Source organism: Uloborus diversus, chromosome 1 (assembly GCF_026930045.1).
Source record: "Uloborus diversus isolate 005 chromosome 1, Udiv.v.3.1, whole genome shotgun sequence".
In the NCBI taxonomy this organism is placed as follows: Eukaryota; Metazoa; Arthropoda; class Arachnida; order Araneae; family Uloboridae; genus Uloborus; species Uloborus diversus.
The window spans coordinates 105,618,382-105,634,240 of record NC_072731.1 but is presented as its reverse complement, the minus strand read 5'-3'; the positions used below and the strand labels follow the sequence as shown (position 1 = coordinate 105,634,240).

At 32.4% G+C, this 15,859-nt stretch overlaps 1 protein-coding gene across 6 annotated transcripts in view; it reads right to left on the bottom strand.

The window, feature by feature from the left end:
• Positions 1-15,859, bottom strand: part of LOC129231220 (myosin-7B-like) — a 121,458-nt gene that overhangs the window by 58,401 nt on the left and 47,198 nt on the right. The window contains exon 1 of one of the 6 annotated variants that reach the window (XM_054865484.1): positions 9,343-9,806. The exons of 2 other annotated variants lie outside the window; for them this stretch is intronic. In XM_054865484.1, the coding sequence (XP_054721459.1) occupies positions 9,343-9,403 (61 nt within the window). In that variant the 5' untranslated portion in view covers positions 9,404-9,806. Of the gene's footprint in view, positions 1-9,342; positions 9,807-15,859 lie in introns of those variants that run through there. 3 more of the 6 variants (XM_054865500.1, XM_054865509.1, XM_054865518.1) reach the window with 3 other exon arrangements.

The following is a 15,859-nucleotide window of genomic DNA, read 5'->3' as shown; positions in this document are numbered from 1 at the left end:
TGGTGTCTGTGATACATCATTTTTGGAGTTATGTAGAAAAGAGCTGGTGTGAGGGACGTATCTAATGTCATACATTCTCGACTTTGAGGAATTTGTTCATGTGTCGCATATGTGTTTAGAGAAAACGTTCACTAAACAGCTTTTTCATTCGACTTTCACTTCGAGGATTCCAAAAAATAACAACATTTAAAAGCAGCTGGGGATTAAGGAATAAACAAAATTGAATTCGGCGTTTTGTTTGTTTGTTTTAGTACGTTGTTCGTTTTAGCTAACCAGCTACACATACATACATACATAGAGGCAGGGGCGGATACAGACTACCATTTTGGGACTACCATACTGAAGAATGACCCCTCCAACCCATGAACGAAAATACGGTTTTGGTACTAAAAATTTCTGAAAATGCGTAGGGTTCCATAAAAAGCACCAAATCAGCCAGGAATAAAATACTTAGTGGAGGATAAACGTGACTAATTAATTTCATAAGCAATGAAAAGAAGCAATATTTCAAATATTTGCTTTAAAAAAAAAGATAATAAATTGAAAAAAATAAATGAAATCGTTCACATTTTATTCATCAAGTGCTTGAAAACAATGTGGACTCATAATATTGTCGACGGTTTAGGTGGTGAATGACCCCCAGGACCCTCCCCTTGTATCCGTCACTGCATAGAGGACGGCGAACAAAACGTCTTTTCCTCCAAACAAGCAAAAGAAATATTTACAGCACAAATAGCTAAAGGAAACAGCACCTAGGGCACCGGTGAGAATCGAACCCAAGTTCTCTGGCATACAAATCGAAGCTTCTACCACATACCACATATCCTACGTCCAATTTCTTATTCTCAACGTCGTGGCGAGGGATATTTAGAAGTCAAAAACTCCTCCAGAATCCATAGATTTCGTCCATATGCAAAATTTTAGGGGGGGGGGGCTCAGATATTTTCCCCATGGTTTAGCAGGATTTTTTTCTCCATAGAAAACGATTTCAGTACAGATTATATTTATTAAAATTTGCCATTTTTAATAACTTATTCATTAATTGCTGGAGAAGAAATGTTTTTACATTTTTGCAAAGAAAAAAGTACTAAAAGCAAGGAAGTTCTAATTTCAAAGGGGGGGGGGGGCTTGAGCCCCCTCTTGCCCCCCATATGAGCGCCCTTGGAATTGACACTAATTTCGAATCATCACAACGTTGTTTATGTACATGTAAGGACAGGTATTGACGAACCTCCTCCCTCGTCCAGAAGGTAAATTCTAGCTGAGAACAAAATAGATGAAATAGGAAGAAATGGACAAAATGAAAATACCTTGATCTGTTTATTTAATACGGAAAACTATTTCTATGATGTAATAACATTATTGTATCACACTATTAAATTATGTATCAATGAGAAAATACTTTTTATTTAATAATTTATTTAATCATAAGGATTGCGTATTAATTATAATATAATATTATTTCAGAAAAAGTTAATTGCGTATTTTTAAATACAGTTGCTTCATTGGTTCTTTTATAAAGTTTACATCTATGGCATTACCCCTTTTATTTACAATAGAGAGCAGCTTCCATCTTCATATTTTTTGCATTTTGCTTGGATACTATTACTCGGTGAACTTGTATGGATTTTCTTTTCTTGACTTTTAATTGTACGTATGGAGGATTCACTCATACCGTCATACCTAACTGTTGTGCTACAATTCGAAGCATTTTTTGGTTCAGCTTCAGCTTTTCGAGAAGCTTTACCTTTTCTTTAATTGTCAGAATCTTCACCAACTTCAGATGAAACAGCGCTCTTAGGTGTCGTTATATTTTGTTAACTTTCGCATTTAGAATGAAACAAATTAATGGAAAATGAGAAGTAGTTATTTGTATAAGCGATAAAAGTCTAGTACGGTGTGATTGTACTGACAAATTGACGCGCAACATAAACAGTAATATACGTAGACATTATTCAAATAAGAAAGAACGTTCCCAGGAAAGCGCATTTCCTTCATATTCCTTAAGTAAATTACTAACATATTTCTTTATCTCCACAGCATAACTACTTGCACATTTCCTGAAATCTTTGAACAAGCACAACTAATTTACAGGTAGGGAAAACTGATCCAATGTGGATCAGGGCAGTGCCATACCTAGGATGGAACAAGCTGGGCCCTTGCCCATGGTGGCAATTTCTCGGGTGCGGCTAATTCACCCTGTTTCTGTCTTTCTTTCGTTGAAACTTAGAAGAGTTAAAACTTGAGGAAAGATGGGTAAGGGCGGCAGTTTCAAAATTTGCCCTAAAGTGGAAAAATCGAAGATCCCGTACTGGATAAAGGTCCTAAGTAATTGATCATTATATTTAAAAAGGTTTTTTTTTAATGGCACCATTTCATTGGTATTTTGGTAAAAAATAATGTTGTATTCATGTATCAAGATACAAGGTCAGAAATCGTATTGCGGGCAAGAAAACAACGAACGTAAACAAAATGTGTTGAAGTATTTTACGATAAGATAGATTACTTGTAAAATAAGTGTCCAAGATCTGCGAATGTGCGTAAATTTCATGACAAGTAAGAAATAAGTAGGATAATGTAGGGCAAAGTGAAACGATAAAATATTTACTATACTTTTAGAGCAACATATCTGGTAACATTTTAACTATGCATTAATACATCTAGTGTATTGCAGTCAAGAAAAAGTCACCTCTGCAAACCAAAAAATATGACAATAAAAGCAATTTTCAAAAACTGATACTTACATTGCTTTTTATTTTAGTGTAAGTCAACAACTATTTTTGTTACTATTTAAGGATAAAGTTATTGAAAAAATGTTTTAAATTTTAATTGAGATCGACCTGATATTCGGTGCTGCATTTATTTGTTTAACATTAAGTAAATTTGTATTTTAAAACATTTGTACAGTTAATCAAGTGCATGCGGGGAAACGTGAATGGGGCAATGTGAAATAACTCACTTCATTTACTTATTCAGTCCTTTATCAAATCACTTACGTATTCAATTATTAACTATTTCATTTGCATTCCTTCATTTAATAATTCCTTTATATCTATCTATTCATTCACTTATTGTCTTATTGATTCACTATTTTATTCACTCTATTACTTTTTATCATATCGATTAATTTTTTTATTTATTCGTTTATTGTTTCATTTTCTTTTCCTTTATTGATTCAAAATTTTATATGCTCATTATTAATTTGATCAAAAATATCTTACAAATCGAATAGAAAATATGTCATCACAAAAAATTTCATTTTTCACTTTTCCATATGAAAAAGAAAGTGAAATAATTCCACCTTGATTTGAAAGTACAAATTTACTGCCAAAAATTAAAAAAAAATAATGTTTCAGTGCAAGCTTTAATGTAAAATATCTTGTCAGTTCTTTATGTATCGTAATTTTTAGAACAAATTTTCGATATGTTCATTTTGTAAGAAGTAAGTTATCTCAACTATTTCACTTTGCCCTACATTCTCCTACAGAAAACAACTTAAAAACATGATACTTAGCTATCACTAAATATACAAAGGCAAAAATATATATATATATTAATTTGAATTTTTGGCATCTTGAATTCAAATTATGTTTTTCGCAATCACGAACGTATGTGTGTATGTATGCGCGTGTGTGTTTGTGTAGGCGCATGTGTGTGAGTGTATGTATGCATGTGTCTGCGTGTTGTGTATGCAGTGCTTGCTGTGCGTGTAGGCTTTCATCTGTGTGTGTGTGTGGGCGTTCGTGTGTGTGTGTGTGTGGGCGTTCGTGTGTGTGGGCGTTCGTGTGTGTGTGTGTGTGGGCGTTCGTGTGTGTGTGTGTGTGTAGGCATGTGTGTTTGTGTCTGCGTGCTGGCATGAGTGTGTGTATGTGTAGGTGTTTGAGTTTGTAGGAGTGTGTATATGCGTGTGTGTATAGGATATGGACGCAACCTGGAGAGAGTTTTCGCAAGAGGAGCAGTATCGTGAGGCGGCCGGTCGACGGTGATGCTGCTGAGGGTGCTGGCGGGAAGATAAAATCAGCGTAACATCAAAAACAATCAAATGAGAACAATAAGCAATCGTGATTGCTTAAAAAATAATAATAATAATAAAAACTACATCACAAGCGAAACAGTGGAAAAGAGTACAATTAATTTTTTTCGAATGAGTGTTTCTAAAATGATGATATTGTTTCGATAAAATATAGTTGTAGGATTATTCCTTATCATATTTTGTCAAGACAAATAAAATTTTTACCTTATTGTCTCGAAAAAAAAATAGAAGAAAGGTAAAAAGAGTAGTATTTAAGAAAACGTAGAACGATGTAATATATGCAAAGTCTACAGCACTGTAATTATATTGCATGTACTTAGAAGTGTATGCAATCATGGGGAACAGTTCAATGTTAAGTAGATCCTCCATGAGCTACGAGGAGAATGTTGATACGGTTCCACATAAAGATATCTGAATGTACTCCTACCAGCCAGAGGCCAACAATGATTTCCTGTAGTTTTAGCTAAAGAACACGTCCCTGTAGTTTTAGCTAAAATACACTTTCCTGTAATTTAGCTAAGCCTTCTTAGCAGCAATTTTGCACCCATTGTATACCAACAATTTTCAATTCAGGGTCAAACTCAGTAATTTTGTTGAACTTTCTAGTCTTCGAGCAAAAAAAGGTCAATGAACTTCTTTTTCTAACAATGTGTAACATTTATTTCATAAAATTATAACTCGTAAACTATTTACTTTTTGAAAAAAATCTTAGCTCAAAACTTTTGCATTGAAAAAGAGTTCCTTCCAAACAGGAAACTAGTGTCTGCATTTCTCTGCATATTTGAAGATTTGACATTGTTATATTTTCTTTTAGATATAACGATGCTTGTAATATTTGTTTTGTAAATTGAAAAATAATTTTTAAAAAGTGTAAGAAATTCTAAATGATCCACTTTGGGCAATCTTCTCACCGTGATCTTTGATAGCGATCAGTTTTATTCTTCAGGAGAAAAAAAAAAAACAGTGTCTTATTTAGTTATTGTTGTTATTAGTGTTATTATTATTATTATTATTATTTAATTTTATTATTATTTTTTAATTTCTGAATTTATTTATTTATTTTTATTTTATTCTTTTTTTTTTTTTTTTTTGCAATTAGTGGCCGCCGCTCATATGAATCACGTTTGTTCTAAACAGTTTAGATTCCACAAAGCAGCTGATTCAATAAAGCTAGATTTTGTTCTGTTTTTGACAATATGATTCATTAAAGCGGTTGATTCAACAAACCACTGATTCAATTAACCGGCGTCCACTGTATTACAAGAGAAGTAACTGCTGTATTTTTTAAAATCGTTCTATGGTGAGGCAGAAAGGGAGCTGAGTAGCAAAGTAAGTACGTAAAGTAAAAACGAAGGCTTTGAGGAGGGATTAACATCTCGTGTAAAAGCAACAAAAAAAATCATAAATATTAATCACGCTTTTAAAGGAAAACATATTCGAAATAATTTTAAATGAGCTTTTCATGAAACTTGACCAGCAATTCGAATGCAATTGCTTTCCGTGACGCAGCTGCTTAGGAGAGAAAAAAAACGTACCTCTTTCTTTAGAAAAGAAATGAGTCGGAAAGGGTTTCGCATCATGAATTCGCTTTTATATTTACAAGCAAAAAAGTCTTTGATAATCTAAAGAAACTATTACGTTTAATAGAGAAATAAATATCGTTTACACTAAACATTTCAGTGGCACTTCATAGAATTTTCTTAAAATTAAAGCATTATATATATATATATATATATATATATATATATATACATATATCACCAGAAAAAATGTAAAAGCATTATTAAGCTTAATGCAACTCTATTTTCATATCGGAAAACTTGGCGCGCTTTCATTTTACATTAGCATTCAGAAGGTTGCCACTTCTTTTTTTCTCGACTGTGAAATAAACAAAATTTTGTTTTTGTTTTGAGGTAAAAATTTCCCCTTTTGATTATTGTTTGACAATTCATCTTCTTCTTCTTCTTTTTTTATTATTAAACGATTATAGTGGTATTTATGGAGGGTTGCGTTTAATTTACTCGGGAATTTTTGATTCGCCGTTTTTTTCTTTAAGTTTTGACAGGAAATTTTACAGTATTTTTTTTTCTCTAATTGAAGCCTGATTGTTGAACATGAGTCACTTCACATAGCTTTTATTTTCGCGGAAGACCGTGCCAAGCCGGGCAATACAGCTAGTAGACAATTAAATCAGAACAAATTTTTTATTTTCTTAGTTTCATTTTTATTTTCTTCAGTTATTTATTTTTCTTTGTGGATCATTCCAAAGTTTTTAAAGAAGTCACTACTATTTCAGAAAGTCAAAATATCGAATTCGTTTGTTAATTTAGCTGTCATTTAAGTTTAATTGAGCAGATTAATATCGATTATTAACCTTCGGTCCACAAGTGGCTCAAAATAGAATTTTAATTATTCCTTTTCTGGAGAATAAATCCTATCTGATGGTAAAATAAGAATCATATGTTTTAAAAGTTTATGCCATCCTTTTAAGATAATTCCCATAAATTAAATTCCCATAAATTGTTATTAAAGTTCGGCAACACTGGAGGGTGCCCTCATTCGCACTTGTTATATTTTGTTTTTCCCTTCCTTTTTTAAACAGAACATGGTTTTATAATTTTTTTTAAAAAATGTTTTATGATTTTTTCCAACTTTTATTTACTCATAGATAATAAGTACAGTGACTGCTTGACCTTATATTTAAATATTGTTTCACAAACGATTGTGAAAAATGTCGTTGTTGGCCTAATTAGCTTTTTTTTTTTTTTAATGTCTAGAAAAGTTATTTTCCAAAAACAGAAGGAAAAAAAACTGTCGACGAAATGTATCCCAATTTTTACCGTTTGCGCAAGTCAAAACAGTTGAGAAACGTCATATTAAAAACTAAATTCAAAAACAAAAGATCAAAAGCATTGAAAAACTAAAATGATATTTTCATGGCAACTACTCGAACTAATAGGTTTGAAGCGTAATACTATGTGGAAAGGTTTCAATAACTAAGAAAAGTTTAAACAAAGGCTTAGATCAGTGTTACCCATCCACCCCTCCCCCTTTTTCGCTACTATGCCTCACTTGAAGTTTTCTAAAATACTTATGTTCCCCATTTATTAAATACACGATTTTTAATATTATAAAATTGAAATGTTCTTAAGAGACTTGAATGATGAGGAAAAAAAAAAAAAACACTCGCAAAACATTGAGAAAATGCAATAAGTAAATTTTTAAAACAAATAATTGAGAATAATTCAAGTGCAAAATAGGTGGAATGAAAAATTTAATAAATTTATTTGTTAGAAATTATTTACTTAGATTTAGTAAGACCATTGCGCTGCAAAGGTATTTTATACCAGGTTTCAATTCAGTTAACTTAAATCTCATGTCTCAACGTTTAATTACATGAAATCTAATTTTTTTTTCCTTCTTTATTTTTACATGTTTTCACTTTTCAACAGAAAATCTTTTATGGCACTGTATCTGCGTTCAGATAAACATTAAGACGGAAAGGTAAAAACAACTCCTTGAAATCAGAAAGTAAAACGTTCAGATGATTGACAGCAACAAGTATAGCGGCACCAGTAACTTCATGTTTTTAGAGTAAATGAAAGTTTTCAAAAATTTTTTGCAGACCTTTGTCTGCTACAACTCAACAAAAGTACTGAATTCAAATACAATACTTTCGCTTTTGCATCGTTTTTTTTTTCTCCTTGAAGTTTTTTATTCAATGCAATTAGTTTTTCAAAGATATTGACTCAATAACAAACAAAAGCCCTACCATCAACAGTTAGCCAATTTTTTAATTAAAGTTCGTCGCGTAAAAAATCACTGCAGTTTGTTCTATAAGTCATATTTCATTTCAAGCAGATACCTTTCGAGAACCAACTTCAGTGTGCAGTATAAATCTCGTAAACTTTTGCTCGAAAGAAGACATAAATGATGCATCTCATTAAGTAAACTTTAGAGATAGTAGTTTAATAAAATTTCAATCAATTCTTCATTTTCCAAAAATTGTTAAAAACTTTAATTTTTTGAATTTTTTCTCGAAGAAACATGAAAAAAAAAGGGAAAAAAAATTATATTTACCTAAATGTAATACTTACACTACAGTTTTTTTTTCTTAACACGAAATGAAAGGCGTTAAATTTGGCACTTGATCTAATAGTATTGATACACTTAATAACTAAATTTAGTGTTTCATTTAAAACACAAAAAATATTTTTTAGCTACGTATTCCCTGTGAGAGAAGTATTTTTTGCACGGCTGCTCAGTCGGATTCAGAAGTCGAAGGCTTAAAATTCCAAGATCCGGAGTCGGCGTTGGGCTGATTTTGGGGTAAAGGAGTAGGAGTCGAAGACTCTAAATTTCATGGAGACAGAATTTTACCCTCTATGGTATGTTTGTGATTAAATAATATTATGAGCCAGGTTATCAAATTTTATGTTCCAGAGCATAGAAGAAGTGTTACTCAAAGTTAGTTCCAAATTTTATGACCAGGTACAGCTTGGAAAAAACTGTTAGACATTATACAAAGATCTTAACGTCGCAATGAAAGAGTAAAAACTGACAAGCCTAGTTTAATCTAACCAAAATAATAAAGATAAACATGCAACATCTTAATTAAAACAGCACGTGAAAAACCAAAATTCTTTCTAAATAATAAGAATGTGAACCAGAGTCTCTGATTTAATGTTGAGCTGCAACTTAAAGCTCCAGTTTCAATTTTTGTGACCAGAAACAATTTGGAAAAACTGTTAGACGTTATAACAGATTTAAAAGTCGCAACGGCAGAGTAAAAATAAACAAATCTATTGTATTCTTGTGAAAATACTAAAAGCAAATACTACATCAAACAGGTAATTCTCACATTTTCAGCAAACCTTAGAATGAAACAACCAAAAATGTGTTTAAATAATAACAAAATGAGAAGGTTCTCTATTTCGACGCTTCTACATAAATGGCATAAAGCTACGATTGAAATTCGTGACCCAATATAATTCGGATAAAGCTCCGAGACATCATATAAGTGTTTAACATCGCAACGAAGGGAAAGAAAAAGACAAATCTACAGTCTCTCATAAAATAATGGAGGTAAAAATGTGATGAGGCAAAGGTAAATATCTTACAATTTAAGTATAACCACAGCATGAAACAACCGAAATTGTTACTAATAACAATATGAGCCATGTTTTCTATTTCAATGTCCTGAAAAATGTACTAAAAGCTCAAGTTTCACCTTTCGTGACCAAATTTTCAAAAACTGTGTCATTATATAAGTGCTAAACATCGCAGCGAAAGAGTAAAAATAGACAGACCTACTTTACTCTCATCCACGAGGTACGATCCATACTGGAAGACCGACGACACACACCCCATGTTGAAATGGCATTCAAGACCAAATTGGAAGAGTATAAAACCGAACTGATGCAAAAACACTATCTTCTTCTTAAGAAATAACTGCGTGCTCAAGTCTGTCTTTCCTCCCTCACGGTTTCTGATCTGAGTGCCAGGAGTCCCTCACATTCGGCAAATCCGACACAGCGATAAAGATGATGGAGGGAAAAAAGAAATCTTCCAACTTTCTCGGAGTCTGGCCGGGCCGGCGTGGCCCTGATTTTTCAGATATCTTCGCGTTTCACTTTTCTTCCAGCGAGCAACGTCCTCATCCTTTTTCAAAGGAAGAGTCTATGCGATGTGCAAAATCGGTGTGCTGGCAATCGGAAGAACTAGACTGTTTTGCCAGCCAGAGAATCGGGGGAAGTGATGTAGTGATGTTTCACTTCCTGCGGAAGTCACCATTTGAGGAGATAATTTTTTCTTCTTCGTGCTCTTATTTCTGTGGTTGGATCCAGGAAGAGAAGAATGATTAGCTGCTGTATGTCCAGGACTGCGGAGTCGTGCAGCCTCGTGTCGGAGTCGGAGTCAGGAGTCGATGACTTTTAAGTTCAGAGAGCCGGTGTCGGAGTCGAATATTTTCTCTCTGATTCCACAGCTCTTCTAGGACTGCGGAGTCGGAGTTGAATTAACTAAAATTCCAGGAGTCAAGAGTCAAGTCTACGTTTTCTCTTCAAAACCACAGCACTGTATAACCTGCTTCAATTTTCACTTTTTTCCAAAATCATTTTATGGTTTCAAAAGATCCAATGTGTCAACAAAATTTAAAAAAAAAAAAAAAAACAATACTACCAACTGAATTTAAATAATTGTCGTATGCTACAAAAAAAAGTCACTAGAGACTCAGTTTTCCCTCCAATACAACCAACTATTATTTGTAGATTTCACGAATAATTCAAAAAACTGCATTCAATCTGTCTTTTTTTTCTTGTGGAGATCATTAGTAAGAACATTTCGGAATTATATTCTATTTTTAATGTTTTTGTTAATGCTTGAGTACCACAGTACTGGTCATTTCCAAAAATAACAGACGAATGGTTTGTGTCAAATTTGACAATGTCAAACTTTTTTTTTTAAAGCAGTAAAGTTGGAACCGTTATCAGGGTCTATTTAAATTCCGCAGAAGGTAATTTATGGGTTGTCTAACAAAAGAACAAAAACACTTGCCACACACCATAATTGAGAAAGATAAAATTTAACATCATTAATTTTTTGGTAGGCTATTGAAGAAACAAGAGAATGCAAGAAACAGAAGTAGGGGAATGTAGGGCAAAGTGAAATGGTGAACTATTTATTATGCTCTTAGCGCCACCTGTCTAGTAATATTTTAACTATGTAGTAACACATATGGTCTATTCCAGACAAGAAAAAATTACTACTGAAAATCAAAGAATGATAAAACAAGCGATTTTCAAAAATTGATAATCATGGTCTAACTTGAAAGTCGCTCGCAAGGTATGATGGGTGAAAATTGCTTTTACTCCTCTACATTGAACGAAGCAATTGCATGTTTGGTGATATTTTGATATTTGAAATTTTAACCCTATTTCCAGGGGATTAACCCTAAACTCCAGTGGATAGCGTTCATTTCCAACCTCTTTTTTTTAATTCTCCATTCCCCTGAAATGACTGTCTTACCAGTAAAACAGTTAAATTACCGTATCGAGGTCATCCTTGTCACAATAAAGCCTTTCCCTGCATGTTAAACATTATCAAAACATATTATCAAATTATCATGCCGTGGCGCGAGTTTCATTGCAGAAACTCGCGGGTTACTCGAATATTGGTTATGATTTATATGAGAAGTCATTTATATGAAGTCAAAAATTATTTTTGTTATTATTAATGATAAAGTGCTTGCTATATTAACATTTTAAATATTAAGTGAGACGTACTAATATTCAGTGCAGTATTGATTTGTTTAACATTAAGCTTATTTGTATTTTGAACGCTTTGTACTGTTAGTCAAGTGCATGCGGGGCAAAGTGAAACAGTTCATTTCATTTACAAATTAAATCTTTCATCAAATCACTTACATACTCATTTATAAATAATTTTATTTGCATATCTCAATTTATTAATTCCCTTATTTATTCATTCTTTCACTTATATTCTTATTCATTCACTATTTTATTTACTCATTTATCTTTTCTCAATATTAACTCATTTCTTTCTTTATTTATTCGTTTATTGTTTCATTTCCTTTTTATTAATTCATTAACTCTTTTGTTTACTCATTTATCTGATCAAAAATATTTTAAATAATCGAATAGAAAATATTTCATTATAAAAAATATTTTATTTTTCACTTTGCCCCATGAAAAAAAGAAGTGAAAAATTTCCACCCTTTTTTTAGAAATACAAAATTACTGCAAAAAATAAAAAATAATAATGTTTCATTGCAAGTCTTATTATAAAATACATTGTCCTTTCTTTATGTACCGTAGTTTTCAGAACAAATTTCCAGCTCGTTCATTTTGAAAAAAGTAAGTTACCTTAACCATTTCACTTTGCCTCACATTCCCTACTATTATTTTCATAACGACCATTAAACTGAATGGGAATTATCTATCCTAAATTCAACAATGGCAAAATTTTGGGTTGTTTTCCCTAGACGAGAGGATTCTTGTCATTATTCAAAGATCAAACTACCTTGTTATATTACTATAATATTTTTCTTGCACTTTCGCAGATTAAAATGCAACATCATTTCGGGGACATCTCAAACCCTGGGGGATTTCGAATGATTAAAAAAATCCTTCGAGTCGAAGTTCAAAAGCAGACAAAATTATTGTGGGCAGTACCTGGTCAGAGTGGGTGAAATGCGTTGGAGACTCTAATAGGTAGTTCCAATGAGGTGTGAGTAGAGAATAGCAATCAAACTCAGTTTGCACACATGCAACACATGCTCATAGTTAAAAGGGGAATCCTCATATAAATATATTTGGCTATCTGTTTAACGACTTTCAAGGGACCACAAAAAATCGTCCTTAAGTAGCATGCGTCGTTAATCAGAGTTTTTCTAAAACTACATTAGAGGATCCGGGACCGTGAAACGTTGTCTCTAAATTCAGAAAGTCGTCATATACAACGCCGTTAAACGGAGAGTCAACTGTAATAGCCAATCATCAAGTAACCCGCGAGTTTCAACAATGAAACTCGCGCCATGGCATGATAATTTTATAATATGTTTTGGTAATTTTTAACTTGCAGGGAAAGGCTTTATTGTGACAAGGATAAACTCGATACGGTAACTTAAATATTTTACTGGTAAAACTGTCATTTCAGGAGAATGAAAAATCAAAAAAGTGGTTGAAAATGAACGCTATCCACTGGAGTTTAGGGTTAATCCACTAGAGTTAGGGTTAAAATTTCAAGTATCAAAATATCACCAAACAAGCAATTGCTTCGTTCAAATGTAGAAGGGTAGAAGCAATTTTCATCCGTCATACCATGACGGGCGACTTTCTAATGAGTTAACAAAGAGTGTTTAATCAGTTTATCTTCAGTTCCTGTTTTAGTCCGTTGTTCTTATTCCGTACAAAATCCATCGCTCTGTAATTCACCCCGTACCTGTCAAGATCTCCCGTAGTTAAGGGAGAAGTACTTTTATGTTTTTTATTGTATTTACATGATTTATGTTGTTTTCAAGCAAAACCAAATCTTCACAATGCGATACTAACAAAATTTATTCGGTCCTCAAATATGAACTAGTTATTTGTAATTTTTCCTTAAGGAGTCGAAATGTCCCAGAATGGCTCTAGTTTCACTACTAAAGAAGTTTTATTTTTGTCCTGAATCATTATTGTAGAAAATGTAGCAATATCAAAAATAGTTTAATAGTTTCCACGAAAAAAATTTCACTAACAAAAAGATTTACAACATGTTTTTCATGATTAAATCACTCCCCCCCCCCCCTTCTCTCTTGGTCCCATTTTAAACTCCGAGTTTGAATATCAGTCTAACTGATTTTCAAAGCCCGGTACCATTGCCCCTGGACTAGGATTTTTCGCATAAAACGTCTTCTGCTGGAAAACCTACATGAAAAGGGATTTATTTTTGCTGTCTCACTTAACTAATCGTTGAAAACAAAATTATGGACTAGATTACAATGAAAAAGAACCAGCTTTGTTTCTAAAACAACATTAAAAAAGATAAGTCGTTAAATTCACTTCAGATAATAGTAAAACGTTTTCACTTGGAAACTTATAAAAGCTCTTCCGAAATTTCAAAATGGCTCCTAAGCTAGCATCCTTTTGTGCTGACACTCATCCAAACGTGGCATAAAACATATAGCAAAAAATTTAATTAATAAAGAAGGGATCTAAGAGTGGGTATACTGCCCCTGATACAAGTTTCCCCAACATACCCAAATGCAGGGGGGGGGGGGAATAGCAGCATTTAACTATACACAAGCGCGCGGGCAGAATCATATGCAGGGGGTGCACCCACATGAAAATCACTAAAAATACTTTCTTTTTTTTTTAATTTTACTGTTTTATTAATTTAATACTTCATTTTTCAATATTTTTTAGAAATTTTTTTATTAACTAATTAATCAGTTATTTATTTATCGAAGCAAATTCTGAGACGGATTTTCATCATTGTTAAATTCATTTAATTTATATTTATTTCTCTGATCACCAGATTTTTGTGATTTGTTATTTGCTTAAAACAAATTTCCACTTTCTTAAAACTAATAATTATTTTTAAAAATTTTAATTAATACTTAAGAAAATATCAAATCAATTTTACTTTGTTAAAGGGGGGCCTTGCATTCCTCTACCGATGCCCATTACTAGATATGAACAGTTTTATCTATTTATGAAACAAATAGCGGGGAAACATAAATGTCTTGAACTAATACGATAAACCGTAGTGTTTTTCGCATTCAGAGCTTATTTTTTCAGGAAATAAAATTTAATTTCTTACCAGAGAGAGCGCGTGGTCAACATTTTGATGCTCCTTTTCATTGTTTTTCCTACCGATAATGTAGCCATAAAGGATAAACAACACAGATTTTGAACATAAAAAGGTGAAATATTTGCATAAAAGGACGACAATTATCTTATTCGCATAGCGCCTGACCTATGGAAAGCTGTCCTTGACCTCTGTTCAATGTTATCTCAAACGAGTTTAAAGGAATGACTCCCGACGTTGCTTAACTAAGAAAAGCGATAACATTATTTCCCAGATTATAAAATCTTAAAAATAAGACGGCGGATATAGCTATTATAGCTTCTTTAGCTTTGAACAAATGTTTTCTTTCGTGGAAAATTTGGTCTCACGTCTGTATTTTAACTTTAATGCCAGCAACAGTAATAGCAAAGATTTCAAATGTTTTCCGCGTATTCAATTTTTTTAAAACATGTAATTGATACTTCAAATCAGCCAATCTACATACTTAACTATAACGTGATGAAACATTTTACATTTGAAGCAAATCAATATAATAAATGTAAATTTTCGAAAAAATATAGAAAGAAAGAAAACGCACAGCATGAAATTTTCCGCTGGTGAAGTTGTTGGTGAAATATTTCACGTATGTAATATATTATATGCTAAAGAAAATTTTATTTCAAAACATATAAAAGAGCGAGGCGATATATGAGGGTAATTAGAGGCGCTTTTAACACGGTAAATAATTACCTGATTAAAAATTTTAAAAACAATGAGTCATATATTCATATCTATAAAACTGGCTCCAAAATTAAGACTTTAATAATTGTGATAATGATACGAATGATACAGAGAATAAAAAAAAAGATATTTAAATCATTGAAACACATTACAAGCCGGGTAAAGTTGAATTAACATGGATATTTGCGTCGTTTTTTATTAGTGATGTTCCAGATATCCGTTTCCGTATCCGCGGATATCCGAGGGAAAATTAAGATCTGCATCCGTATCCGTATCCGTTACTTTTTTGACGGATCTTAAACGGATCATTTCTATTCTAAAAATTTTTAAATATCTGAATAAAACTCTTAAATTCCGCTTAAATTAGGTTTTATTCCCTATTTAAATTATAAGGTATCATTTCAGAAGCCAATTTGTATTCCCCCCCCCCCCTCCCGTTGCAAAAAGGAAGGGGAAATAAGTTTTAAAAGTGTGTATCAATGTGTCTTTTTGTGGCATCGTAGCTCCTAAACAGATGAACCGATTTTAATAGTTCATTTTTCGTTTAAAAGGTGACTTGATCGAACGTGTTCTTAGCTTGGAATCGTTTTTGTAGAATTTTAATCACCGGAGATATTAATTAAAAACCGATTTAACGTTTGTCACAATTATGGTAGTAAAAATTTACCCTTACGTTAAAAATCTTGGCCCAAATTGAAAGAACGAAGTTTTCTGCATTTGATATTTATTTGAAACTTCCAACTTATATACAGTAGGAGCTATAATCTCGTTAAGTAAATTTTAAATGCAATTCTAAGC